This window comes from Mucor mucedo, assembly GCF_025094135.1.
Source record: "Mucor mucedo strain NRRL 3635 chromosome Unknown EV154scaffold_138, whole genome shotgun sequence".
In the NCBI taxonomy this organism is placed as follows: Eukaryota; Fungi; Mucoromycota; class Mucoromycetes; order Mucorales; family Mucoraceae; genus Mucor; species Mucor mucedo.
This window is the reverse complement of record NW_026252422.1, coordinates 74,571-102,239: the sequence shown is the minus strand read 5'-3', so window position 1 is coordinate 102,239 and position 27,669 is coordinate 74,571. Positions and strand designations below refer to the sequence as shown.

The 27,669-nt window shown below is 37.4% G+C and overlaps 10 protein-coding genes across 10 annotated transcripts; 6 read left to right on the top strand and 4 right to left on the bottom strand.

Moving 5' to 3' along the window:
* Positions 1-507: 507 nt before the first annotated feature.
* Positions 508-1,112, bottom strand: EV154DRAFT_486259 (uncharacterized protein; the record flags this gene model as incomplete). The annotated part of the gene is made up of 2 exons (XM_051598832.1): positions 508-720; positions 918-1,112. 2 exons carry the CDS (start codon positions 1,110-1,112, stop codon positions 508-510), a joined length of 408 nt encoding a protein of 135 aa, XP_051452696.1.
* Positions 1,113-1,501: 389 nt separating this feature from the next.
* On the bottom strand, positions 1,502-5,965 carry EV154DRAFT_606504 (uncharacterized protein; the record flags this gene model as incomplete). The annotated part of the gene is made up of 6 exons (XM_051607545.1): positions 1,502-2,391; positions 2,472-2,722; positions 2,798-4,787; positions 4,973-5,166; positions 5,273-5,709; positions 5,825-5,965. 6 exons carry the CDS (start codon positions 5,963-5,965, stop codon positions 1,502-1,504), a joined length of 3,903 nt encoding a protein of 1,300 aa, XP_051452695.1.
* Positions 5,966-6,940: 975 nt separating this feature from the next.
* Positions 6,941-8,149, top strand: EV154DRAFT_525196 (cyclin-like protein). Its single transcript, XM_051603261.1, has 2 exons — positions 6,941-7,212; positions 7,266-8,149. The coding sequence occupies exons 1-2, from the start codon at positions 6,976-6,978 to the stop codon at positions 8,043-8,045; spliced, it is 1,017 nt and encodes a 338-aa protein (XP_051452694.1). The 5' UTR covers positions 6,941-6,975; the 3' UTR covers positions 8,046-8,149.
* On the top strand, positions 7,891-11,657 carry EV154DRAFT_576520 (WD40-repeat-containing domain protein; the record flags this gene model as incomplete). The annotated part of the gene is made up of 9 exons (XM_051606494.1): positions 7,891-8,303; positions 8,370-8,457; positions 8,513-8,617; positions 8,687-8,851; positions 8,911-9,093; positions 9,152-9,930; positions 9,995-10,126; positions 10,213-10,444; positions 10,506-11,657. The coding sequence occupies exons 1-9, from the start codon at positions 8,176-8,178 to the stop codon at positions 11,655-11,657; spliced, it is 2,964 nt and encodes a 987-aa protein (XP_051452693.1). The 5' UTR covers positions 7,891-8,175.
* Positions 11,658-11,696: 39 nt separating this feature from the next.
* On the bottom strand, positions 11,697-13,157 carry EV154DRAFT_525194 (uncharacterized protein). The gene has a single exon (XM_051603260.1). It carries the CDS (start codon positions 13,135-13,137, stop codon positions 11,743-11,745), a length of 1,395 nt encoding a protein of 464 aa, XP_051452692.1. The 5' UTR covers positions 13,138-13,157; the 3' UTR covers positions 11,697-11,742.
* A 3,727-nt stretch (positions 13,158-16,884) lies between these two features.
* On the top strand, positions 16,885-17,555 carry EV154DRAFT_555529 (uncharacterized protein; the record flags this gene model as incomplete). Its single annotated transcript, XM_051605281.1, has 2 exons — positions 16,885-16,992; positions 17,189-17,555. 2 exons carry the CDS (start codon positions 16,885-16,887, stop codon positions 17,531-17,533), a joined length of 453 nt encoding a protein of 150 aa, XP_051452691.1. The 3' UTR covers positions 17,534-17,555.
* A 384-nt stretch (positions 17,556-17,939) lies between these two features.
* Positions 17,940-18,475, top strand: EV154DRAFT_555528 (uncharacterized protein; the record flags this gene model as incomplete). The annotated part of the gene is made up of 2 exons (XM_051605280.1): positions 17,940-17,955; positions 18,031-18,475. The coding sequence occupies 2 exons, from the start codon at positions 17,940-17,942 to the stop codon at positions 18,351-18,353; spliced, it is 339 nt and encodes a 112-aa protein (XP_051452690.1). The 3' UTR covers positions 18,354-18,475.
* Positions 18,476-20,235: 1,760 nt separating this feature from the next.
* On the bottom strand, positions 20,236-21,473 carry EV154DRAFT_525187 (uncharacterized protein; the record flags this gene model as incomplete). The annotated part of the gene is made up of 5 exons (XM_051603259.1): positions 21,377-21,473; positions 21,272-21,296; positions 20,927-21,170; positions 20,621-20,625; positions 20,236-20,532 (listed from the first exon to the last, which is right to left on the bottom strand). Exons 3-5 carry the CDS (start codon positions 21,147-21,149, stop codon positions 20,236-20,238), a joined length of 525 nt encoding a protein of 174 aa, XP_051452689.1. The 5' UTR covers positions 21,150-21,170; positions 21,272-21,296; positions 21,377-21,473.
* Positions 21,474-25,107: 3,634 nt separating this feature from the next.
* Positions 25,108-25,922, top strand: EV154DRAFT_429342 (ribosomal L27e protein family-domain-containing protein; the record flags this gene model as incomplete). Its single annotated transcript, XM_051596461.1, has 5 exons — positions 25,108-25,134; positions 25,339-25,393; positions 25,462-25,630; positions 25,691-25,775; positions 25,848-25,922. 5 exons carry the CDS (start codon positions 25,108-25,110, stop codon positions 25,920-25,922), a joined length of 411 nt encoding a protein of 136 aa, XP_051452688.1.
* Positions 25,923-26,136: 214 nt separating this feature from the next.
* On the top strand, positions 26,137-27,469 carry EV154DRAFT_606498 (ribosomal protein S2, flavodoxin-like domain-containing protein). Its single transcript, XM_051607544.1, has 4 exons — positions 26,137-26,359; positions 26,419-26,532; positions 26,592-26,668; positions 26,734-27,469. The coding sequence occupies exons 1-4, from the start codon at positions 26,341-26,343 to the stop codon at positions 27,349-27,351; spliced, it is 828 nt and encodes a 275-aa protein (XP_051452687.1). The 5' UTR covers positions 26,137-26,340; the 3' UTR covers positions 27,352-27,469.
* Positions 27,470-27,669: the final 200 nt, after the last annotated feature.

Here is a 27,669-nt window from a genome sequence, read left to right as displayed (position 1 = left end):
AATAATAAAACTTCTACAAAAATTCAATTCCGTTTCTGATGTATAATGCATTGGAACTAGGCTCTTTGTGTATTTGATGAGTCCACATACCCGAAAGATGACACCAGTGTATGTTTAGTGTTGATGTTTACTAATGCATTGGCGTGCTTATTATACCCAGGAACAACTGGAACCTGGTAATACCTGCTAAACAGAATGTCCTTTATTCATGCAATTGTCAAAATATGCTGGTTACACAGCACTACTGATAAAGTAAAGCCAGCTGGACGTTTTAAAACCCAACGAAAAGTACTGGCATTGTAATTGCAAGCAAACATAAGGCATAATCTGTATAAAAGGATTCGTTATAAGCTCAGGTTTATAGTAAGTGTTCTGTTTTCTAAATAAGCTTCTCAATTTATTTGTCTTGAATCTTATTTGACATGATTTAGAAATGTATTTACTGCAAATCGAGTTTAAAAAAAATGTATCGCTTTTAAAAGTGAAAATGTTAGGAACAGGCATAGTCTACTTAATGATCTTTGCAATAAGCCCTCCAAGCCGTAGATCAAACAGTGCGACTATGATGTGACGGGTGATACGATGTGGGAGTAACAATAACGCAAACTGTTTACTCATAAGTTTTTTTAAAAAAAACGATACAAGGTATAAAAAAACAAGATCTTTGCTTGAATCCACAACTAACAATTCTAACAGGACATGAATTTTGTATTGATTATGCTACGAAGCCATTATTTTTTTTTGAGGCAAGTAAAAAAAAGGGGTTAAACATTTAATATAATGCATTAGGGTTATACTGTGCTGGGACTGGGTAGAGTATAGTGAAACTGAAAAATAGAATGACACATTAAATACTCATACAATTTTCTAGGCCGAGTCAGACTGCTTTATGAAATTTTAATATGGTACTAGTCTACCATTGCTGAAGTTTGGACGTTTGTGGAACAAATAGTGTATGCCTTACACCTGTTACTGCTGACATAAAATCTGGGGGACTTGTTACTCCCTTGATTCATTGTGCTGGTATTCGTTTCGTCCCCCATCTTAGCAAGTTTAGCTGTTATTTTGGCATTTATAAAATCTTCTGTATCTGGGTAAATACGAGGTCTCATATTTTTTTTTTGTGAAAGAAGCACTGTTTATTGTATTGTCAATTAAATCAAGTTACATTATAATGCTCAAAGTCAACGTCATCTAAAGTAATTGAAATTCCGTTTCTCCCCCTTTTTGGCTCGGGTGACATGTCTGGGGGGAATAAAAAATGAGTTTACAAAAAAGGAAATTCTGAAAAGTTTGGCTATCGCCAAACTTTTCAGAAATTTTGAGATATAAAAGCCCTCTAGAGCGCTCTAGATAGCAGTTTGTGTTAACAAAATGCGTTAAAAAATTGTGTTAAAAAATTGTGTTAATAAAATGTATTTTATTAAACTTATTTGTTGAATTTAAAAGATAGAGTAATAGTGATAATAATAATAAAAAAAGAAGGATAACGTAAAAAATTCTAATTGATTGAAGCTGGACTTTGACATTTTTTTCTATCCCAAACACCTTCGCAGTCTTTACGCTTGCAATTCAGGCAAATAGGGTTTTTGCAGTTGGATCTTTTCATTTTTCCGTTGCAAAGAACAACACCGCATCCCTTACATGATTTCTTTAAAGTTGGGGGTTCTTTTGAATAAGGATGGTATGTTTGGGCAACTGCATTAGACCTATTGTAATCGGCTGTTCTACTTTGGATTTGAGGCAGGTTGTTATTGTTATATATAAATGACGCTGTTGTGTGTTGAGGAGATATTCTATAGTAATAATTGGTAACATTGGAACTGATAGATGAGGGATAAATTGCAGGCGTATTTTTCTCAGGTAACGGAATTTCCGTGGCAGGGAGTTGAATAGGCATGGTAGGAGCAGTTAGCACATTTTGATTATTACAAATATTAGGTAGAGATGGTATGACAAACGGCAAGTGTGAGCTGGTAGAATTTTTTTGCTGAATTTGGAGTTGTATATTTGTCATAACACTGTAATGAATTTCACGAGTGTTACGGGCAACTTGTTGTTCTTTCCAATGCTTGTAGTGCTTCTCTAAATGTTCTGGAGTTTTATAAAAGATTTTATCTCCATTGCATAATAAGTTCCAAGCTTTGGAAAGCTGATCGAAATTAGGATTAACTCTTGACGATGAATGCATAGCTTCGTTTATCATTCTCCCAAACAAAAGTTTTTCTTCCAAAGTATGAACAGCAATAACCGCATACTTTGTTTTCTGACGTGTTGCTACATAGTGATATCGACAATTTTTTTCCCTGAGGGTAGAACCTATCTTCAAAAAAACTGTGTTTTTCATTTTTGGTATTGTGTTATCGTTTTCAATATCGAATTCCTGTCCATCTAAGCTTTTTTTTTGTTATTCTCAGCAGCCTTTTCAATACACAGTCTTGTCATTTCTTCATCTGGTAATGGACATATACCGAATACTTCTTGAGAGCTACGGAATCTCAGTGCATTTACTTCAATTGCTATATGTCTATCGATGCTAAGATAGGGCATATCCATTGACTGACGCAGAAAGTCTAGATGCTGAGTTAACCAAGGATCGTAATGGCCTTTGTACTCTACTCCAAATCTATTAAAAGTTCCAACGTCAAAGTTGTGTCGTAAACGATATTCAACCAACATAGCCGAAGCAAGTTCAGGCCCTGCACCGAAAGACCCAAACTTTCTAATAAGGTTTTGATGAACCCCCCCTTCTAAAGAATTTGTTCCTCTTACACATCTGTACAGAGTAAGCCCATACTTGTCTTTCTTTCCTTTTTGGTAGTAAAGCTGAACACCAGGTGGATCTGATACGTGACCTAGCTGTACTGTCTTCAAAACACTTAGAGCTTGGGACCAAGAAACTTTATCAAACAAAACTCGTCCTGACTTTGAGCATTTTAAAGGTCCAAAAGAAAGAAACAGCGATTGCAATACCGGTAGAAGTACATTAGGAGAAGATATTTTTCGTTTAACTCTCTCCCAGAGCCATTTGCGATCGTACTTCATTTTCATTTCCCACGTCTCGTTATTATCTTGTAAGGCCTTCGTAACCAATGCTTTATCAGCTTCGTCTAACACGAAAAGGCTATCACTGAATCTTTGCATAAACTCCTTATAAAGACCATGTTGCTTATATGGCTTTATCATATCCATCAAGTGAAATGCATCCTTTACTACACGTGAGTAAATACGATCATCATTACTACTTTCCGAGGTAATTTCATTGTCAATGTTTAAGCTAGAGGTGAATAACACATATCCATGCTTAAATGTATTTTTATTCACACTGGTAGCGTTATCTTTAAACATTCTAGTAAAAGCAATATCAATATCCGCCTCACTAGTAGCCGAGTTTGATGCAGTTGTTGAAGGATTAATACGTGATTGAGACCTTAATACGCCTTGGATCGCACTAGAATTTTGGCGTTCGGATTGGGTGTTTTGAACCTCTGAATTTGTTGCAGTCATAAGATCAGCTTTAAACACTGTAATTACAAATTCAGGTTCGGTAAACGAACTTAAGGGCACTAAAGTCGGAACATCTCTTCTTTCAATTGCTGGTAAGGCAATCCCATTATCTTGCTTTACCATGTATCCTGGCACATTTACTTTCAGAATTCTTAGACGACAAGAGTTTTTCTCTGCACTGCTATTGTTTTCAGGCTGCTCAATTCGACCCGAAGCAATGACATGCTTCAATCCTCGCGGTTTTAAATCAACAAATACTCCTGGAACACAATTTTTCGAAGTTGTACGAGATCCAGCCTCTGGGACTTTCTTAACAGCTTCGAAAATGGCAAGACTAGCCCAAGCATCCAAGGCAGCATAGGCAATCTGTTCAGATGTGAGTGCCATACTGGACCAGTGACTTTCCCGCTCATCCTTTTTTATCCCTTGTCCCAGCACACGGAGAGCAATACCTGACAATGATAAAGTACCGTTGGGAATGATTTTTCTTGACGAACAAAACGAGCCCAACTCAATCTTTCCTCTGCAGCTAACGTTTAAGCCTCTCGAAAGTCTGCTCAAATCACCACCAACTTGACGACCAACCTTTTTAACAGATTCATTTTCCAGGATACTCACCAAAGAAGTAGGCAAAGAGGTCCAACATCTGTCAATGTGTAACACATATACCTTTTTCTTAAACGCTAATTGGACAACATCTACTTTGCAAATATCTACTCCTTGAGAATGGCTAATATCCCATTCACAATCAAGGCCTATCGCTGCTTCACCATTGATTCTTACTGATGATTCAATTTCTTCATGTAAATACTTTACGGAGCTTTCCATTAAATCAAAGTCGCGACAGATGTAGGAGACTTCAACAGCATCAGGTAACTGAAGGTAATTACAGCCATTGGATCCATTACTATTCATTTCATCAACCGAAGTCGGCTTAACACCTTCTTTCAACGATTCGAATATTCCTTCAACAAATGTTTGGTCACCTTTGACGTTATCGGTATAAAAAGCGATTGGCATTTCATGTCCATAGTCAGTATAAGCTTTACTCATTTTCTGAAAAGAATGCTTCAAATAGGACAATGCTTTTGATGGAACTAAAACTTGGTGCACAATTTCCTCATATTCGTTGGTCATGGTGTATAAGCCTGTGAAAACACTTGTATCTTCAATTTTAGCCATATGCTTTGGAAACTTAAACGAATGATCTCCTTTCAAAATCTTTCCATCCAAAAGCATCATATGCTTGTCCATCTTGGGTTGAAGAACCTCAATGATTGCTGTATATAATGTTCGAATGTAGGTTCCAGTGGGTACAAATCCAGCATATTTTTTTGATTATTGAATGAAGAAAATCTCTCGGGGGGTGAAGTCGCAAAATATTGAGAGATTCCGTTTCTTTTCTTGTACTCAGAAAGCAAATATTGAAGTTCAATTCTATCATGATGAAGTACGTGAAGCTCACGAAGTATCTTTTGAAATCTCTCTGGACCAACAGAGTTTTGAATACAGGGTCTCAGAAGATCGGCAATTACTTTTGATATACCTCCTCTGTGAGAAAGAACGGCGGGAAACTCGACTTGCAATTCAAGAGGAAGCTGTTCAATGATTTCTGGATCATGTGCATTATACGAAGCACCACATTTTGAGTCACAGCATCTATATCGCATTGACATAAGGTAAAAACAACTAGCGTGTCAAAAAAGTAGGGAACGAGGTTAGCATGCATGAGACATAAAAAAACTCTTCCCTGTAATACCTGAACATATCCACAATTCTTCGAGCGTGAGGCTTTTTATTGTAGCCTTTTGTCTCAAGCTTCTTGTTGCAATTGTTTTTAGTACATCTCAGTCGTCCCAAACCTTTGTTGAGTAAAAGATGAGGAATCCAAAGAAATACTCGTGGTCTATATAGATAGTTGATTTCCTTTTTCGATTGAAGAGCGAAAAAGGTCATCATGGGCTCTATCCAAAACGTACCGTTGTTGTACTCAGAAGGATATCCTTCGTTTGTTAAACGAATTTGAAGGTTCTCAAAATACTCGGTCAGAACACTATTTTCGGGTAATACATCATTCATTTCCTCCTCAACTGAATTTTCCACTGGATCTTCAACTAGATCCTCAACTAAATCCTCATTCAAAACATTGACTGGTTCTTGGACTAGATCTTCGCTTTGTTCCTGAATTGTGACATTGACATTCTAAAATATTTTTACAAAAAAAGAAAAAGAAAAAGAAAAAGAAGGCATGTCAACTCAAATAACTACGAACTATTCCATATTTTCAAAACGTTAAAAGACTAGAATCGACACTCACCTCGACAACTGGACCTGTATTTCTAACTGCATCGTTTAAACGGTTAACAATTCTGCTTAATGTAGGTTGGTTTCTGTCAAATCCTTTCGTAGAAGAAAACTTCGAGGTTTTGTAGGTTTTTCCAACTTTTTGCTTGGCCATTTAAAAATAGTTAAGAGGAATCAAGATCTAGTAAAGGTGTGAACGCTGACAGCTTATTTATTGTAGTTCTAGAAGAGTTTTTTTTAAATGACCGATGGTAATTTCGCAACCGACGGTAATCTCAAAACCTATTGGCTTACAATATCCAATTATATTGCTTATTACCGGCGGAGTAGTCCCCAGACACAGCAGCCTCGCCCCCTTTTTTACTGTTATAACGTATTAACTGAGGATTTGTGTAAAAAGAGCTCATAAAAATACACCTTTAAATACATTATGAACTATCAATGCAGAATATGAAAACTGTAAAATTCATAGGATACATCCTTTGAAAGCCTTTGTCTGGAATTTTTTTTTTTATTCTCTTTGTATATATATATATATTACGTTAGTCTGAATCATTTTTTTACTTCTGTCTGAAATATATTTTTGTTCATCTGAAATCATTTTTAGGTTTATCTGAAAATAAGTTTTCCTTGTCTGAATTTAAAGTGCTAATACTGTAATAATACTTTCAGGGCCTCAGCTATTTTCTTTGACATTTTAAGCCGGAGTTGAAAAGCATAGTTGACTTGATCCTTCTTTTTCTTATGTTTGCGCTTATAAATCATAGTTTACAAAAAATATATATGAATGATAGTTATTATGAGAGTATGAATATGTTCCTTTTTCTTTATAAACCGAAGGATATGGTTGGCATGAACAGTTTTTGAGCATATGTTTGTCACCATGGGAATCTGATTTTAAAAGAAAATAGTTTAGGCGCCTAACAAATTAAACCGTTTGTGACTAAATCTTGAAAAGGTCCCTTATTGAGATATCTAGAACAGTGTCTCATTTGTAGTGCAACAAGGATGAGCCCCATAGGGCCTTGAAAAAATAATCCAAGCACATGACCTGGCTGGCTGACTGTCTGAATTGAGTGATTTGGTCTCCCCCTCCCCCCCTTTTTTTTTAATTATTCTTTTCTTGTCTCCTTTTGTTTGTTTTGTTCTTTCTTTCTTTCTTCAATGTCTCCCCACATCCCTTTTCCTTTACGAGAGACAGCTAAAGTAGATGAGAATCAACCTTTTCAACCTAATTTGAATGTGTCTTTAACCTGTCCTGATTGTCGAATTAAACCACCACACATCGTCGAGGAGTTTGCATCTGGCGATTTAGTTTGTGGAGACTGTGGGCTTGTGTTGGGTGATCGTATTATTGATACCAGATCAGAATGGAGAACATTTGCAAACGATGAGGGAGATGTATGTGTTATGACTATAATAAATAACTCTTCATATTAAAAAACCTCCAATAGGATCCTTCTCGTGTGGGTGCTGCATCCAACCCATTATTAGATGGTGACCAATTAGACACAGTGATTTCACGCCGAGACGGCGGTACCGGTATCTCGAGAGATTTGAACAAAATCCAAGGCAGGGCCACTGCTCAAAAGGGAGAGAGAAACCTGATGCAAGCGTATAAAGAGATTACGGCCATGTGTGATTCTATTTCACTTTCCAAAGTGGTGAGTGATACGGCAAAGCAGTTATATAAACGTGTGGAAGATGAAAAGTTATTGCGAGGTAAATCCAGTGATGCTATTATTGCAGCGTGTATCTGTATTGCGTGTCGACAAGAGAGAGTAGCAAGAACGTTTCGAGAGATCTGCGCATTAACACGAGTTCCTAAGAAGGAAATTGGTCGCTGTTGTAATGCATTAAAAGCCAAATTACAAACAAGTACGTCGGTGATGAATTCTGAAGATTTAATGTCGCGTTTCTGCTCAAATTTACAGTTACCCAATTATGTTCAAAAATCTGGTGTGGATCTAGTCAGAAGAGCAAAAGAATTGGGTACACTTGCCGGCAAGTCGCCCATTTCTGTCGCTGCCGCTTGTATCTATCTTGTTTCCTATTTATTCAAGAGCCCAAGAACTACCAAAGATATCGCTAATGTTGCTGGTGTCTCCGAAGCCACCATCAAAGCTGCCTATAAGTCCTTGTATACAGAGAAAGAAAAATTGATTGATTTGGAAGCGTTAAAGGGAAAACCCAACTGTGAAGGCATTTCGTTTGATGAGCTAGTATTACCTTAAGCACTTTCTTTTTTTTTTATTTTTTTTTTTTTGAAACATCCTCCTGTTGTTTCTCCGAGCTTCAAATGATGACTATTCTACTTTCTTTTTTCTTTTTCTTTTTTCTTTTCTTTTAATTAAAAATAAAATCATGGTTCGTGTGTACTGTGACGAAATTACTAGTAAACTAAAGGCGTCACAACCGGGCAAAAGAATGCCTTTGTTGTGTTCTGTAAACCGTTCTTTGGGCTGGAGAATTATATCCGAAAACTACGAAGAGTAATATATACTTAATGCATTGATTAAAGGGTCCCATTTTTTAAAATGAATCATTGTATTCTATAGACATGAAAAAGGTATTCGAACTGAACATTTTGATTTCAACAAGTATGGGATCAAGGAAGATAATTTGACAGCAATGGCAATTTCCGACGTAACACAAACATATATCCATGCCAATCATTTCTTTTGACCTTTCATAAACTTAGGGAACCGGTATTATTGCTGTTGGCTCGGGCGGAAAAGATGGATATTTATATTTCCTGTTTGACAGATCGGCCGAAAGAGACTCGGGATCACGGCTAAGATTCAAAGTAAGAAAATATAAACGGAGAATACTCAAACAGAAATTACCTATAGACTGGCCATTTTTTTTTTCATAGCCTGTTCATAAGGAAGTCATTGGGGAACCCATTCACTCTCTCGATTGGTCTGGAAATCACCTGCTTGTTGGAACAGTCAAAGGAGTTACAAAGTTATACAATGTAAATTACGATGATAATTTTGAAATATCATGTATTGGTCAATACGTCAATCCTACATCTGGGGTACGATATATCTTTGTGACAAAAAGAGAACAATATTTAATATTTTTTTTTGATTCAAGACTTCGATGTATGCTCCTTTATATGTAGTTAACTCGCATGTGAAGTCAGCAGAATTTGCACCCAATTATTCATCCGTTCATACAAACAATGTGGGTGAAACAACGCATTTCTTAACAACAACCATGAATCAAGTCTCTGTCTGGGATTCTTTACAAGAAAGCTCCCCTGTACAACAATACAGAGTAAATTTGATTTACATATAAATATATAAAACCATCCTACTGACTAGTTTAAGAAAAGGGTAAAGATTCAGTGAATTGCGCAAGCTGGTCACCAAACGACCCGCACTCATTGATTGTATGTGGTGGTCAAGAGAAAAAATTAGTCATTATTGATACCCGAGTCTCTGAAAATGATGGTGTTGTCTGGTCTGTTGAAGAAGCGCACGATAGACCTATCCGAGATGCCAAGATTAATCCTTTCATACCTTATTGGTTAGCTTCCGCAGGTGAAGACTCCATCGTGAATATTTGGGATTTGAGATCTTCCTACCATGGGCCCGTTGCTAGAATCGATGGTATGATGGGTATCGTCACTTCGCTTACTTGGTCCAATCTTCGTCCTGAAAATATTGGTACCACATCTACAGGCGGTTTGATGAGATACTGGACATTATGTCCTGAATGCATCCCTATTTGGGACACCTTTTATCGCGTGGCCACTTTCGATAAACAAGATACATTACCCATCTCACACGAATACGAATCAGACAATATATGGCTCACGATAGATCAGCGTCGTAAACGTAAAGAGTCAAAACATTGGTTTTCAACTGTGGATGAAGATATACCAAAATCAACCATGCTATTGGCTGGAGCCATGGGGTTGGGTGAATGGGGTACACCAGAAAATGGTATCCAATATAAGGGTGAAGTCATTGTGGCTTCAAAAGGTGCGGCTGTATCAATTAAACCTTCAAAGCTGAGACCCAGTGTGTATTACAGTATCACAAGTGGAGGCCAAATGGCCGCGCATACCGTCTTATTTGATGCTGCTAGTGTCATGCGTAATCGTCATAGGTATGAGTTATCTATTAATAATATCTTTTTTGATTGATCGACTTATCATTTTATAATCAAAAAGATATGATTCAGAAACTAAAACCACTATTGCAGCACAAATCGAAGACGATATATATCGTCGACGTATAACAGAGGCACAACTTAAATTGGAAATATTAAAAACCACACCGCAACTAAACCAACAAGCTGAAAGGTAAAAAACAAAAAACAAATATCTATCTGACATTTTCTTACAGAAAAAAAAACATAAGGATTTATTGAACAAGTTTTATTTTTTAGACACCGTGATGAAGAGGTTGCATTTGTCACAGACTGCTTAAAGGTGCGAAAGACAATCAATGGTACAGATTGGGACTTTAATTCATTGCCAGATAGATCCAGTAGAAGAGCATCTCGTCGACTTTGGAATCGTGAGGATATGTGGGACATGTCTATTCATACATTTAAAGCAGATCTCAAATACTGGAGCTATCGTATTCCACCTGGATATAATAACAAGTATAAATTTCCCGTAAGTATTATAAAACAAAAAATACTATCTTACTTGTATATGCTAACCTCTATTTTCATAGCTGGACATGGAGCCTATTATTTCTCCTTATTTGCTCGTTGAAGAATTAGATACAAGAATCCCTTTGCCGCTTCCAGACGATAGGCGATCCATTTACTCGGCACAAAAACCATCAGATGCACCTCATAAACCAAAGCCAGAAGGAATAGTGCGTGATGAGAAACTGACAAATGCATTTCCTACAGCTTTTCTTGTAGATAATAGTACCTCGTCAGATGTTGGGGCTGGTATCATACCACCCATCAAGGATAGAAGAAATATGGGTCATGTATCACAGATTATCACCAGTAGACATGAAGGTATTGAAGGTAGTCCGTTTACACCACCTTTTAGTCCTACCACGGGCAATGGCATGATCTCACCGCCTATTTTAACACCTACGCCTTATTCACCTACTATGATGGGACCCATATCACCTATATTGTCACCTACACCACCCAGCTTGGCTCGCACATCGCCAATTTTAGGCACCTCACCACCCGGCTTGAATCGCACATCGCCAATTTTAGGTACCTCGCCACCTCTCATAAGACGCTCTAGAACATCACCTTCCATATCCAACTCACCACCTTTATTAACCCAAGTACGTACAGTGCCAGCAATGGGATCCTCACCACATGGACGCACTCCACCTGGTTTAGCTCATACACCTATTTGGAACAATACAAATCCATTTGAAACCAGCGCTAATCCATTTGCTATCCATGCAGTTGGCACTGAAGCACCGGAAGTTGCCCATGTACGACGCGATCCAATATCCACGAATCCATTTACAACACAAGTACCTGCTACTGAGTTGCCAGAGCTCGTCAATTTACGCCACGATCAACACTCCACTAACCCGTTTGAAAGCGATTCTGTAAGCGATGATCATGTCAGTGTTCATAGCGCCCATTTGGGAGGAATGGCAAGTCGAAGAAATAGCTTGTTACAGGCCGGTCGACGTTGGAGCTTGACTTTATCGCATAGTAGTAGTTCTGATAAGAAGAAATACAAGTTTAATCCTCTCAAGATGATATCGCGACGAAGCAGCATGACAGAATCGTCAAAGGAAAGTAAGAGTAAGGAAAGGCCCACTTTATTCACAGCTGTTAAAAATGGTTTAAAGAGAGATTCTTCTGGCCGTCGAAACGCTCTTCATGGTCCGTTTTAAAATAAAATGGAAATGGGGCACATAAAATTGGATTTATAATTCTTTTATTAAAAATGGAGTTTTATTTATGCAAAATAGAAGAGGTTTAGACAGTTAATTTGGTTTTTTTACCGAGTTTCTTTCTTTGTGAAGGTTTTTGGTTGGGATTTGGACCTGCAGGCTCGTCGAATTTACGTTTTGTTGACTTGACTTTGTCCAATTTTAAAGCGCTGTAGGGAGCACGTCCATAGACACATCTCACCGCATCATAAACGTTTTCCACTGTCCATTTACTTAAACCCATACTAAGAAGCAGGTATTGATGCACTCTTGATCTCCATGTAACAGGTAATCCGTGAAAGAATAATTGGCCCAACAGCTTATCCTCTTTTTCATATCCGGCCATTTTTGCTGCTTGCATAAATCGATCGGTATAGGCGTCAATGACTTCACCTTTTTCAATGCTACAGTTCATCAAAGCTTCAGAAAACTCTAAACGCTTTGCAGCAGACATAAATTTGCGATATAACTTTCTTTTAGCGTCACACCACGATTCACATGTCAAGATATCAGATTCAACCCAGGGCTTCAGATCCTTGGAAAAGGATACGGGAATATACTCTCTCCACACTAATTCAATATCTTGATCCGCCAAGGCCTGTTCAAATGCTTCTATAAAACCCAGGATATCTTCGTACCATCTCTCTGTCTTGAACTGAGTGTTATATTGACCCACAAAAAAGCATTTAGGTATCTTGTAATTTGGTATTTTAGCTGGTTTCTTTAGGGATTCTGAGACGGCACTGATGGTAGCAATGGCAGCGTCAATATCTTCAATTTTCTTTTTAAATTGGAGAGCACTGTCTTCGCCAGAGTCACAGATTTCTGGTGAATTTGAGAAAAGCTGCATCATTTCTACAGCTAATACTCGCTTATCCCATAGCTTTTCTATGAGTTTCGTTGGTTGGAAGGTGGACATGTCTTCCTTGGCAAGATCTTGCGCCTGATCAAAGGTCATTGACGGGGAAGGTTGTTCAATGGAAGAGGGTTCTTCAAAGGAGGAAGGTTGTTCAATGGACGTAGTCTGCTGAATGGGAGAGAATGGTTGCTGAATGGGAGAGAATGGTTGTTGAATGGGAGAGAATGGTTGCTGAATGGGAGAGGGTGGTAGCTTGGAAGAGGGTGGTTGCTTGTAAGAGGGGTTTTGCTTAACAGTTGGTTGTTGACTGACAATAGGTTGTCGACTAGCAGAGGGTTTTTGACTGCTAGTAGTTTGTTGGTTAATGGGCTTTCTTACATGCGTTTGTGGGCTGGCGATATGGCGTTTTGCGACATTAGTATGGTCGCGTTTTGGTTTGAACGGAACGTCAGGTTTCGTTACAAGGACAGGTGCTTTGGGGTTTTTCATAAGAGTAACGTTCAGTTTATTGAATCTTGGAAAAGGTGGGAATTTACTTTCGGAACTCCAGAAAGGGATCACAGGTTTAAAGTGTTTGGACATGGGAAATAAAAAGAGAAAAACGAAAAAGAAAGCAACGAGCAAATAAGGAAATTTGCTGGGGGTTTTTTATGCTGTTTTCCGGGTAAACCTCTTATCCAATTTTGACAGACTTCGAGAAAAGAGAGCCAATGGATTTTGGCAAGCGTAACTTGAATTGGGAATAGAAAATTCCTCTCAGATTGGTACTATCTAGAGGTAAACCTGCGTATTGCTTTACATACGACGTATGTGTACAATCTACTACAAGACAAAAGTATTATTTTGCAACTCTCCAATTAAGAATATATATGTAAAGGACCTAAATAATCTTTCAGTTGTTTTTGTAGTAAGATTTAACTGGATATAGCTTTGATACATATTGTAGCTCTACAGCCTGTTTGTTTATAGCCAAGAAATTTGTTTTTTGGCCTTTTTTCTTTCTTTTTTCTTCGTTCCAAGGGTCCTATTGGGGTGATTTCCGATGGTGTATATGAAGCCACACGACACATCTTGGACTCCAGGTTGGTCGATTCGTTCGAGTACTTCGTTACTAAGTGCCATTTGGGGTGGTTACCGAAGATGCCAGGTATCTAGGCTTTTGCTGGAGTACTGAATGTTGACGGTTTGTCCTGGGTAACATCACCTTTCCCACTTGGTATATGTGGCAGCCCTTTGTGGTTCTTTAACAAGCTACTAGAGCGTTTTCAACAACACTTTTACCTCGAGGAGGATATTTCATGAATCCCTAGCTTAAGAGCGGGAGTTTTTAGGTGATTCAAAGCAACATTCTACTTGCCGGTCGTGCTTCATGAGTTGAAAAAAATGGGTCCCTCGTCTGATTAGTTGGTAATCGGCTTGTATATGGCGTAATCTCAGTAGTGAGTGCACGTTGCAACGCTGAGAACATGGTGGTTCGACCTCGTGGTAGTGATTTACTAGAGCCCCGTTTATAGCCATCAAAAAACAAAAAATGGATGGTGGGTGCACACGGAGACTGACTTCCTCGCAGTTGCACTTGGGCAGTTTTCTTTACTGAAACTGGCTAGCGATTCTCCACTTTTTTATGATAATAAAAACCACGTTTTTTTTTTCTTTAACATTTTACGTCTTCTTTTTTTTTTTAATCTTTTATGTTTACCTTATTCCCTGTATATTGATCATACCCACCTATGATGTTGCGTATCTTTATGTATAAACAATTTTTGACACCATGTATTAGCTGGAGTCTGCTGACAATCACACAATATAATCTGTGCAGTTGAAAAGTTATAATCCTCAATAGTGTCTCATATAAGCGCTTCAAGTAGCCCATATACCAACAGATCGCTTGGTGTTACACAGGATAGGATCATGCCTATAAATAATAAAACTTATCATGTAATCGTTTACCAAGTAGTATTCCCTCTTTCTGTTTCTGTCTGTCATCTTTTGTGTTTATTGTTCACAACATCTTTCAGAAGAAAAAAATTAGGTCCTTTTATTAGAAATTAATTGAAGAGTATTAAAACGTAGAAGCTTCAACGTCTTCTTCTGAAGGTATTATCGGTGTCCTACTTAAAGAATTTATGGGCTTTTCTATTTCCAAAAACGCAGCCTAATCATCACATGAGGAACAGTATTGTTTGTGGCGATTAAAAAGCCTACATTTGAACCCGATAACGATGTGGATGTTATTGGCGCTCAGCTACTGCTGGATGATACACTCATGGTATTCACTGAGACCCAAGTTATTTTTATTAAATTGATAGAATAAAATATTTCTTGTTTAAATCATATGGATAATAAGCGTTTTTTTTTTATTATCATTGATTTTTAATGATTAAAATAATGGTATTGAGAAGAAAAAAAGCTAAAAGTTCTTTAGGATTACTATATTCGGAATAAATATTTCCTTCTCCCCTGTTCCTGAATCAGGTCACTCATCAGCATGAGAGGAAGTATGCATGCCGCTGTTTTTTAAGATGGGAGAAGCTATTGCGCATAAGATTTGACTTCACTTACTGTGGCGGTTCAATATTGCCACAAATTCATCTTCAAAGTAGATTTCTAAATGAAGTAAGGCAGTAACAGATTAACTTTGCATATCCATCCATTCATGGGGATACAATTCGTGGACGAAATCGTCTCATTGGCTCTAAGCGGCAGCTATAATTGATCCCTCAAACCAGTTTTTTTTCTCAATCTTTAATACATATGCAACAGTGAAAGAATGTACAATTCAGGAAAAAAACCTGTAAAAAACTTAACTTCAAATTAAGCGGAGATACACGCAATCAACGTAGTAAAAACATCCATTATTATTAATAATATGATCCCCTTTTAAAATAAGCTTAGATATTCGAGTATACAGACGAGTATACAAAAAAGCAGTGTATATTCGCGATAAAAAAAATACCTGAAATCATATAGAGCGATTTGTGTAATATAAGGTTTATTTCTGACAGGCTTAAATTTAATTTAGCCTAATCAAGTAGTAGATCTTTTTTCGCAGTAAAAAGTAGTAGTGGATGTTTCTAGAACGATCATGCACATGAACGGTCTCCAACTATTTATTACAAAATATACAGTAAAAACAATGAGGTCTTCAGAACACATCCTTTAACGCGTTTTTTATCAGAGCTTTGGTCTGAAAAAAGGCGCATTAACAGACAATATAAACAGATGGAGGTAGCATTATTGGTCACTAAATAGATTGGTAGGGGAGAATTAAAAGATATCACTATGACGTTAATGCTTATACCAAAAGTATATCTTATCAAAGTCACATCTTGAGATTGGCGTAAAAAAATAGATGTAGATCATCAAAAGTAAACAAATTCATCAAGGAAAGATCTTGTTCACAAGTGTCCAAATGAATGCTACTGATGAATTTTCTATTGATCCATATGAATGAGATACATTCAAGTTTTGTAAAGGATGAATACATTTTATGACCTGCAGTATGCATCCAGACAATGCTTGATTTAAGCAATATGCATTATTTTCCCATACAAAAAAAAAAAAAAAAAAAAAAAAAAAAATTATGACATAGAACTTTTTTTTACTTGTGATTTATAAACGCCCTTCCCCTTTTTTTTTCTTCTTTTTCTTCACGCAGATTTATTGTGGATAAAATCAAGTATGTCAACTCATACTAAAAACTTAAAAGGTAAAAGGTAAGTCTTTTTTTTTTTTTTTTTTTTTTTTTTTACGTTCCCATGCAAAAACCAGGCGCGGTTGATTAAATCTTCATTTCATATAATAGACTTTGGTCGTAACGACATGGAACATCCACCAAATAACCAAATGGAGCTTCCATTACTTAATCAACCGGGACATACACCTCTTAAGCTCCCATCATTTGCTCAATTGGTTTAATCCACCTTCATGCCTGAACGAGTAGGATTTCCACCGCTTGGTCTTTTTCCTCGTCTACCCCTCATCAATCCTAAACCTGGGCTATTCACTCATCTTCAGCCTGATTTGGTTTATCACTCTAACCCCGCTTTGGTTCCTACCTTTGGATTCCCATCCAATTCTCAATCTAGATTCAATGCATTCTCTCACTGTTGTAAAAGTAGTAAAGGGAAAGGGCAAGTACTGTTACGACTAAGTCGTCTCTTATTTTATTTAAAAAGAAGATAGAGATAATTCTACAAAACTATCAAGGGATATTTATATACGATTTGAAAGGTATTCAAGAAGAGGGTATTGACAGTGTCCAGCACCGGTGATTCCATAACAAGCAAAACCTTGACAACCATCACTTAATTGACGGTTCTACTAAATATGGGAAAAGAAGGCAGAAGGAAGAAGGAAAGACCAAAGCCACGTAAACAGGTCTATGGTTTACCAGACTTAGTTTACCGAGGTCAAGAAATAAATAAGTATAAAGAAGTAAATAAACAATTATACAAACAATAGCACTCATTTCCATATACGTATGGCTCAGGTCCTATGAGACTCTTCGCTCGATACAAGTTACACATCATTGTTTTATTGATAGAGGTGAATTGTGGAACAACTAATTCCCATCAGTGTGATTATATGGGATTATGTCCTTATTGGATCATCTCCGATAGTTCTACTCTAGGTGTGTTATTATGTTATCCTCAACACTCACAATGAACTACCTGTTCAAAAGGTATTAGAACCTGTAGCATGTACTGAACCTTATCGAATTCATCGACCTCAAGCTCTTCGCCCGGTTAATCTCAAACCAGCTCTTCGGGGCTCTCCACAACCGGTATTACACAGTGGTTATGAGCCACCTATTGAGCCAGATCCCGCCGCTCATTTTGAGCCAAATCCCACCACTCATTCTGAGCATAATCTAGCTGGCGTATCTACCGAGGTACCTATTAGAGTACCCGTGCGAGAGAAGAACCACAGGGGTAGAAAACCCAAGGCAAAATCCAATCCTGAAGGCGTGGTGTAAAGGCATCAAAATCAGTATTAACAAAGAAGGTGTAGTAAAAATAGACTTTAAGAGAGAATAGTTTTACAGAAAAAAGTAGGTAAAAAAACAAAGAGAATACAATTATAAGTCTTGTCGATTTATTTGTATAAAAATTGATTAAGAGCTAACTAGACGGGCAGGTTTGCCCTGATATTTATAGAAGATTGATGATATTGTGGCTTGCATTTTTGACAGCTCAGATCCATCGTAGTTTTATATAAGGGACCATTCATTTGGTTTATTGAAGATCGTAAGATAGCTGTCCTTGATTTATTATTGTTCCTTAAATTCTGTTACAATGAAGAAATTTCCATGAAGCCGGATTACTTATTCCCGATCTTTTATCCGCGAAACATCTTTCCTTTTGCAGACAGTAGCATTTATTATGTGGTTTTCGCACAGTAAGTATAATTTATATCCAAAGAAAAAGTTCGAATCGTAACAAACCTTTTTTTAATTGTAGCAATTGATCCCAGAATGTTTGGCTGCTTTTACCGAAAAGGATAAGCAAGAGCTTGCCTTGCTTCTTCCTGAGCCTGACCAAGTTATCAAGAACAAGAAGGTTATGATTAGGTCAGGCTTTGGACAAGTGGCCACTAATCATTGCTACGAAGCTGCAGAAAAGTGGCAGGACATTTCATTCTTGGGTGGCTTCGATCCAGAAAACAAGCCTGCAACTGTAAATGTTGAGGACGACAGCTTTAAAGACGACAATTATGAACAGAATTGGGGCGTGTCAAAGAATTCAATGAGGAAAAGCGAAAGCGAGAGGAGATCGATGTTGGCCGCCCGAACGTAAAGAAAGCTAAAGGAAAGGACAAGGCCTCAGATACTCGTCGTGGTAGCCCACCCAAGTAAACCCACACACACACACACACACACAATCAATTGAAGACCGTGTTTTTGGGCCGAGTTAGAAACAAGAGACTCGACAAGCTCGTTTTTGTTTTGGTCAATGATGTCGAGCATTACCTCCTTCAAGAATTTGAAAGGGTTATTCAGGGTAACGGTGCGATGTCACCCTTCTTTAAGCAGCAAAGAATCAGACACACACACACACACCACTCACGTTAACTGTTTTGGGTTATTGATATAAATAAAAAAATTATTATTGCTTCAAAGGTATTGCTTTATGGTTGGACGGGGTAATATGTATCTCTTTCTTAGTTTTTGTTATGTAAGTGTTCAATGAGATAAATAGTATTGTGTTAAAAAATTGGAAGTGTTCTAGCAATATTTTGTCCATAACCAAATTATTTATCAGAGTATAAACAGACCCTTGTTATCACTTTGTGTATCGGAGTATACGACTGTCAGCCGCGATAGGCGGGATAGACGTCGAAACAAAGAGATTATACATTCATATAATGTGACATGAAGATGGTAGAAATAAGAACTTTACCAAACTATATATTTGTTCCTAAACAAAAAGGCGCTCGCGAAAAGTTAGTCGAATATACGCAATGTAATAAACATTATTTATACAAGGATATTACCAAGGTATCAATGTGCATCAAAAAAGAAGAAAAAGTGAATATCTAATCAGAGAATATACGAATCCATAACTAACAAGCCTATAAAAAGACTTGAGAATTAAGCAAGGTACAAACTAACTGAGGAGCTATTAAATGATTCTTGGACCTATCTTGACAATTGGCAATACAGCAAAAGTCAAAGTAGGCTTCATATCGGGGCCAATCAAATGTTACTCAAGAGGAAGCATAATGTAAATTAAGAATCGTACTTTGGAAGAAGAAAAAAGAGCAGACCAAAACACTCAATTAAATTACATCAGCCACCACACAGCTCTCAAAATAAAACAATCTTGACACCAATACATTTTTTACCCTTTCATTCCATATGTAAAAATGAAACCAACTACCACTGAATAAATCAAAAAAAAACTATACTATATCTGATAGCCAAGCAAGATATTTGAAGTTGGGAATTGCTTTAGTTGCCTAGATATCGAAAAACGTAAATACCCATATTGATCATACAAGAGTTTGATGATCTCTTGCTTTATCATTAGAAATTGAATTTAGATCACGGTCACCACGATTTCAATGGATGCGGTTGATACGCTGAAGTTGATCTTCCGGGAGGTAATTGTCTCTTTCATTACTCAAGCCAAAGTATCCATCCCTTTTTTTTTTTTGACTGGCCCCTGTTAACACATCCATGCATCCATGCATGAAAAAAAATAAAATAATTTTTTTTTGAACTGAGCTGGATGGACCGAATGCTTTACGATCATTAAATGATAGCAATAAGAAGATTTTTTTAAATATACATGGTAAATATATAAAAAACACACTGTTTTTGGGGTCGTTACTTCTAGGAAAACGATCACTGAATCCTTATAAAGAATGTTACACATCACCCTTTTATTCTTGCAAATAGCACCACTGTAGTAGTAGATAATCCCCTATTTACTCTTTATAATCACCTGCGACTTTATATTAAAAAATCTCTACTATTGTACAATGTGATTTTGACCAGAAATTGACAGCCTTTGATTATAAGTTGTTAATGGGAGATTATTTACTTTTTTTTTTTTTTTTTTTTTTTATTTTTTTAAAAAAAACAAAATACAGACAACGTCCATAAGCCTTCGATCCATTTCTGGTGAAATAGAGCTGGAGTCTGCGATGATGACCCTTCCAAACTGATAGCAAGTCTCAGTCAATTGCCTCGCAATGACTATAATAAATCCATCTTTCGTTGGTCAAGGTCTGTGTTGGATTTATGATCACCACAGTTGTCCACGCCCATGATAATGTAAGTGACATGATTCTCTCATACTCTTGACCAATTGGGTGAAATTTTTTGGGTACCTTCGGCATCCTGTTTTTAAGCCACTTATCCATTAACTCGTCAACACACATATAGCGTCCAGGGCGCATTGTTTCAGCCAGTCGGTTGTTGAAAGCCTTCAGATAGGATCGAAGTTGGTATTTAGAGGATCTGTATTTGCTCTATAGCAGAAAATTTAGTCGTTTGTTATATATAATCAATGTATGCCACATATTTACCAACAGAATATTTTGCTTTTTGACGAATTACCGTTCCTCATTACGGACAACCCACACATGAAATCTGGATACATCATTAGAACCAGTCCTTTCCATCAAGTCAATAAAATCAACGTGAAATGACTACTACTCCTTCTCCAGCACGTTCTCTTGTCCTGGAAGTTGACGACCGTCATAATAATCAAACACATAATCCAAGTACCATACTCAGGCCAATCCAAGTCAATCCAAGAGGAATTTAACTGTCTTGCACAGTGATTGATAGCAGGGAATTACTACACTTTGAAGGTGATTGTAAGGCAAAAAATAATCAAAGATCTCAATGGAGTTTTCTCACCAAGAGAAGGGTTTATGTACTGATAGCTTGTGCCAAGGTGAGTAAAGGCGCTGGTCAATACTGATGCTTCATTCTTCTCAGTTAAGATCCATCGTTTCCTCATTGCTTTCATTCTCGTTTTCAATTTATGAAGCTGATTGAATGCCGTCGTCCGAAAGGTCAGGGGATTCGTCTGTGTTGCTTTTGTTGTAGTTGTTATTGTCGTTGCTGTTGGTTCTGACATCTTTTTTGAGGAGGAGTATACCTATGACAGAGACAAGTTAACCGAAGAGCAATGAACGTTGAGAGCATCAAAGGTCACTTTGCAGTCATCAATGCCATCTTTGTACATTCTCGTGGTATTACCCTCAAAGTGTATTCCTATGGGGCGCTGGTAAACGACAAGAAGATTAGCTGAGGCAAGGCTGCTTTACGTTAATAGTTCAATTTAGCAAATACAAGACTGCCTACAACGATGTTAGGATGAACGCGAGGTATTTGTATGGAGCTTAAAAAAAAGGCAATTGGGTAAGATGAATAGCAATTGTGATGAACAAGAAATGTAAAAGTAAAAAAAAAAAAAAAAAAAAAAAATTCAAATCGTGAAATTCTTTGGGCGTGTTTCAAAATAAAAAATCGTAACTGAGTGCATAAAAGGGCCCACAGGACAGGTTACACACCACGTCAAAAAGAGACTCAATCACCTTAAATTTAGCAAGCAGATGGACCAGATCATATCATGTCATTGTGTATCTCTGGCTCTTTCTTCTCTGACTTGACACAAGTTAAACCAAAGTCACAGATTAAACGTGTATTTAATCAGTACCATATAAAAAAATTGAAGGCGCAATTCTGTGTCTTATGGATGTCAAGTCCTTGAATGTTTATTTAAACCTGAGCATATAATTTGTAAGTCCCGCTCTTCTGGGAGTAAAAATTCATAAAACTATGTTTTGCTTTCTGCAACGTAGCTGCTTATTGTAACTTTATAATCGACCAACATTATTAACAGAAGTGGTAGAAGCAGAACAAAAATTCCTCCCATAAAGACCCTTTAGAAAATAAAGTCTCAATTAGTGCAAGAAATGTAACAATGGTTGACATTATACATAATGTTGCTGAGTTGTACAAGTGTCGGAGGTGGTCTTTTTTATTCTTTTAGTGTTTCCTAAATGTCAATGTCGACATAAGGCCTTTAATGTTCTCTCTCACTTTTGTTTACCCTTTCTTCCCTTTATTTACTGCGCATGTTTGCTTTATTTGTCCGTGACTTTTGAAATTTTTGAAGGCACTGCGCAGCAAAACCGGTCACAAAACAAAAAAATCGATTTTGTGTGATGGAAAAAAAGGTATATAAAGGGCACAATTTCTGCCAACTCTCAATTTTTTTTCTTTATCCAGCTTCTGTCTAGCCAGCAAAAGTGCCGTAGTTTTGTCTTGCCAGCAAATCTGCGGTGGGGTCTTTTGGGTGGCGGCGGTTCTAATCTCTTTCCTGCCTCCGGGCGTGTTTGAAACAAGCGAGAGGGTTTTTCATTGGTTGATCATTGGCCAGCAACAGATACGATCAGCAACAGGTACGCACGAGACGATACGAACGAGACGAGTAGATTACCAATGATCAATTAGTGGCGGATTCTCTCCAGAGTTTTAGCACTGGAAGGGTAGACTCATTAGACCAATGCCCCCTTTAATTTTATATTTTAAACTTTTTTTTTCTTTTTTTTTTTTTTTTTTTTTGCATAAATAAAACTGAATTTAAAAAATTAAATATTTCTTGAGAGGGTTTTTTTTTTTTGTATGCGGGATATTAAAGTGATTCTTAAGCATTATGACTGGTATAAAACGTCGCAACGTCTATAATAAAGTCGACAAAGTGACATTCATTCCTTTTACTTGAAAGAATCCTAGGAAGACAAAACAGTCTAATTGACTACCCAGTTCAAACCTCCAAAGTATTTAATAAACCCATTTCAAACTGTCGACCAACTTTTTAGAAAAAGCTCCATCAATTGAACAACACACTCACGTAACAACAACAAGAGTGCGGTGTCAGGTAAAAAAAAAACCTGGTCTCGAACACTACATTACTCCTCCAGAAACAACTCTTACACAACAGCCAAAAGGACATGCGTCTCATTATGCAAAAGAATGCGTCCATTGAACAGAAGATTTCGACGGGTTGTTACACCTTCTCAGAAAGTAAGGAAGAACGTTATCAGATTTACAATGAGATGACTATGTCTAGTTTGTGGTCCGAGGGTTACTGTCCTTTACTACAGTCGTTGGGAATATCGATTAGGATGTAAGGAGGGCTTATTTTATTTATCAAGAAACAACCATAAACGACAGAGAATAACTACACCTACCAAGAGGACAATGGCTCCTGTCATGTATAAGGATGAACCCAGTGCTGAAAAAAACACACACCCCATTTAACAAAAAGAGTCGACGTGATCAAGTTATTCAAGGTATATACTCCATTCCCTTTCACCTGTGTTAAAATAGAGCTTACCAATTCACTTTTAGCGTAGAGACACACCCTTTTTTATTGTGTTAATTTGGAAAACTGGGGAATCAAGGGATGAGTGTATGCATCAAAAGAATGTTGACAAGTGAACTCAAGTAGTGTTACAAGCCATGACGGATTAAACTCACTTTGCGGGCTAAGACATGGTCATATATCAACTACCATTCAATTAAAGAATATACTGGACCTAGCGAGTCTGCCTGTGTAGGGTTAAGCTAATTTTTTTTGACATAACTCGGGATGACAGAGTAGTGTATCTTTTATAACAAACATATGCGATAACTGAGTGTCATTGTGCGATTTACTCCAAGCTTTGAACTGGTCTTTTATATACCCTCAGCTCAACATCTTTTGGATAAACCAAATCGAAGAATACAACTGTGTGACTGAAATTATAGACTAAAGCAACATCGTAAATAGCGCAATACGTTTTCATCGTTAGTTTACTCTAACACTAGCTCTAGGTAGCAAAAAAAAAAAAAAAAAAAAAAAAAAAAAAAAAAAAAAAACTGAGAAGAAGAAAATACAAATGCCTGCTCGAGCGCACAAGGTACTAATGAACAGGATGAAAGAGTGATTGGAGGTCTAGTTTATATAAAGAACGTGTTTACAATAGGAGGATTATATGATATGTATGAGTGAATTGTGATATTTAATAAAAAAAGGTGTGGGAAGGGAGAAAAGTTCTGAAGCTTCAACTACGAAATTATATGTCAATATTAGTCAATATTAGAAAGATCATTGTCTGAATCGTTCACATGCTTTTCCAATAAAGCTCTTTGGAAAGGTGAAGAAGAAGAAAAAGGGGCTAGTAACTACCTTCAACATACTTACGTGATTCACCCCATATAAGACTATCATCCCAAAACAGAAATGGATAAGAGCACTAGTTAAATAGTGTTTGTTAAACGAAGTTCACAATGATGGATTATTTATGAGGTACTGTTAAATCCAAAACCACATATTTCTAAAAATAAATGTTGAAACTTTTGACTATTTTTTAGTACGATCTGTCATATGAACTATGCTGACAATTATAGATATGTACTGTCAAATTTAACCGTCTTCCTGTCAGATAATGTGTTATGCCATGTGATATCAGTTGTTGTTAGGCTATTATTACTGTAGATCATGCTACTGCTTAAATAATTAAGGTTGGTAAATACACACACATGATAACCAGCAAGTGTTAAAGTCTTCTCTCTTTTTTTTTTGGCATAATTCGGTGAAACGATTGTTAACCATAATCAGTAATATAGGGACTGAATGAGAGATTTAGGAATGGATGACAATATGCTCATAGGTAATAAAGGATTTGATAATCTTTTTGAATACGGATGACAACCATCAGCCATAAATCATTGGATACATGATGTACGTAACTTGGTTTATCAGAAAGTAAATATTTTTTCTGCTCTAACAATAGATCATAGAGTCTATTTTTCAGTTGATCTGGCTTAAATGGATTGTACCTTTTTATTTAGAAACGTTGGGACAGGTGTGTGTGGGGGGAGGGGTGGGTGCAAAAGACACTAAAGGGTAAAAGCCAAATGTTTTGAAACCCAGCGTAATTTTCTCCCGACTGAGTGTGAGAGGGTACGGGGGGAAACATTACCTGACGAAACTTCCGTCAAAACTCAGATTCCTCCTCTTCCTTTACAAACTACTACCCACTATGGTCAAGTTCATCAAGGCTGGTAAAGTACGTAAATCGAAACCAACTTTTAAACAACAACATGTGGATGGATGAATTATGGATGGATTGGATATCAATTTTTTTTTCTGTATTTTTTTTTTTTTTTTTTACTCAACAATTGGCGATTCCATCTCTCTATTGAATTCATCCATCACACGAAGAAACCCCCCAATTTTCCCCTCAATGCTGATTCATGTTTGTTTTAAATAGGTTGTTGTCATTTTGCAAGGCCGTTACGCCGGTAAGAAGGCTGTTGTCGTCCGTAGTAAGTAAACCACTCTTTTAAATGGGAAAGACGAGCACCTTGACTTAAACTTTCTCTCTCTATTACAGACCACGATGAAGGTACCAAAGACAGACCCTACGGTTATGCCGTTGTTGCTGGTGTCGAACGTTCTCCCCTCAAGGTCACCAAGGCCATGGGTAAGAAGAAGACTGCCAAGCGTTCCAAGGTCAAGCCTTTCGTCAAGATTGTTAACTACAACCACATGATGCCCACTCGGTAAATAGTCACTATTTGTTTGTGTTTTTGACACATCGTCCTAATATTTTTCCATCATAGTTACGGTTTAGAGTTGGAGCAAATCAAGGGTACTGTCTCTGCCGAAACTTTCAAGGAACCCACTCAACGTGAAGATTCCAAGAAGGTAATTATCAAAAGTTATTCTTATGGTGTATAAAACATGTGTACTGATTTCATTCTTTTTTATTATTATTAGGTCATCAAGAAGCTCTTCGAAGAACGTTACCAAACTGGTAAGAACAAGTGGTTCTTCAGCAAGCTCAGATTCTAAGCTATTCGCTTTTTGATACTCTCTTGTACCTCTTTTTTAAAAAAAATAAATAATAAACATTGTAAATTCGTTTGCATATTTTAAAAATAAAATCCTACATGTTTTATCAGTAAAAAGCTTAAAAAAAAAAAACGAGTATGTGAAGTTATCAAGCTCTTTGGTGTTGATCCATGTCCGGACCGGACAATTTCCATTGTTTAAAGCACAAATGGACGCACATTAGCCTAATTCCGACAAAGCAGTAAGTTTATATGTGTCCAAAAGATCAGCAAACCATTGAACTCTCTCTTTCCCTGCCAACTTTGTACGTAACCCAACATAAATCCATCCATGAGAAAAGCAGATTAAATTAATCATCCATCAATCAACCCTCTTTTTTTTTTGTTTAAACAAAAATCAGTTTAGCAGTTTTATCACGATGTCCCGTGTTCCTTCCGGTAAGAAACCTATATTGGATATCGACCATTTCGTTATTTACTAATTCGGCATGCAACAGCTCTTAACCCCACCGAGGAGGATATCCAACTCCTTTTGAGTGCTCAATGTCACATTGGTACCAAGAACGCCAACACCCGTATGGCCCCTTATATCCACAAGCGTCGTGCTGATGGTAAGCAATTAGGTTGATTTTACAGACATGGACACAAGTGGAATAACAAAGTGTAATAGGTATCAACTTGATCAACATTGGTAAGACCTGGGAAAAGCTCATCCTTGCTGCCCGTGTCATTGCTGCCATTGAGAACGTAAGTAAAGAGAGTGAGAGAGAATAAATAAAAGAGAGATAGGTTTTAACAACGCCTGTGATTAGCCCCAAGACATCGTTGTTGTCTCTGCTCGTCCTTATGGTCATCGTGCTGCCCTTAAGTTCGCCAAGTACATTGGTGCTGAAGCCATTGTCGGTCGTTTCACTCCCGGTACCTTCACCAATTACATCACCCGTTCTTTCCGTGAACCCCGTTTGGTTATCTGTACCGATCCTCGTTCCGATTTCCAAGCTGTCATCGAAGCTTCTTATGTCAACATCCCTGTCATCTCTCTTGCTGATACCGATGCTTCTCTCAAGTACATTGATGTTGCTATCCCCACTAACAACAAGGCCAAGCACGCTATTGGTTTGATCTACTGGCTTTTGGCCCGTGCCGTCCTCCGTCTCCGTGGTTCTTTGGACTATGAGACCGCTTGGGACGTCATGGTTGATATGTTCTTCTACCGTGATCCTGAGGATATCGAGAAGGAGAATGCTGAAGATGCTGAAGAGGGTGACTTTGCTGCCACCGCTGAGGCTGCCACTGGTGAGTGGGCTGTTGAAGGTGAGGCCTCTGAAGGTGTTGCCGGTATTGCCGCTGCTGCTGACTGGTCTGCTTCTCGCACCACCGATTGGGCTGATGAGACCGAAGCTCCCGCTACCTCTTCTTGGGAAGCTTAAATTATATAGTATTTCTCTAACCCTAGACACTATATAATAGACTTCTAATTTAATAAAAAAATAAAAAGTATTTATTAATATTACAACCTTAAATGATGTTACGATGTCACGGGTTGCTAACCTTAATGCATGACGCGCTATTTTTAGAAATAATCGTTACCTTTATTTAAGTTTGACAGACAGTAGACTGCATTGCATAAAAACTTTGGCATTGTTCTTGAGACTACAAAATAAAAAGAAGGCAATTCTGTTTAGATTTGTAGTTACAAAGATACACTTTATATATACGGGACCTCTGCTAGTGTTTTCTATTTCCTC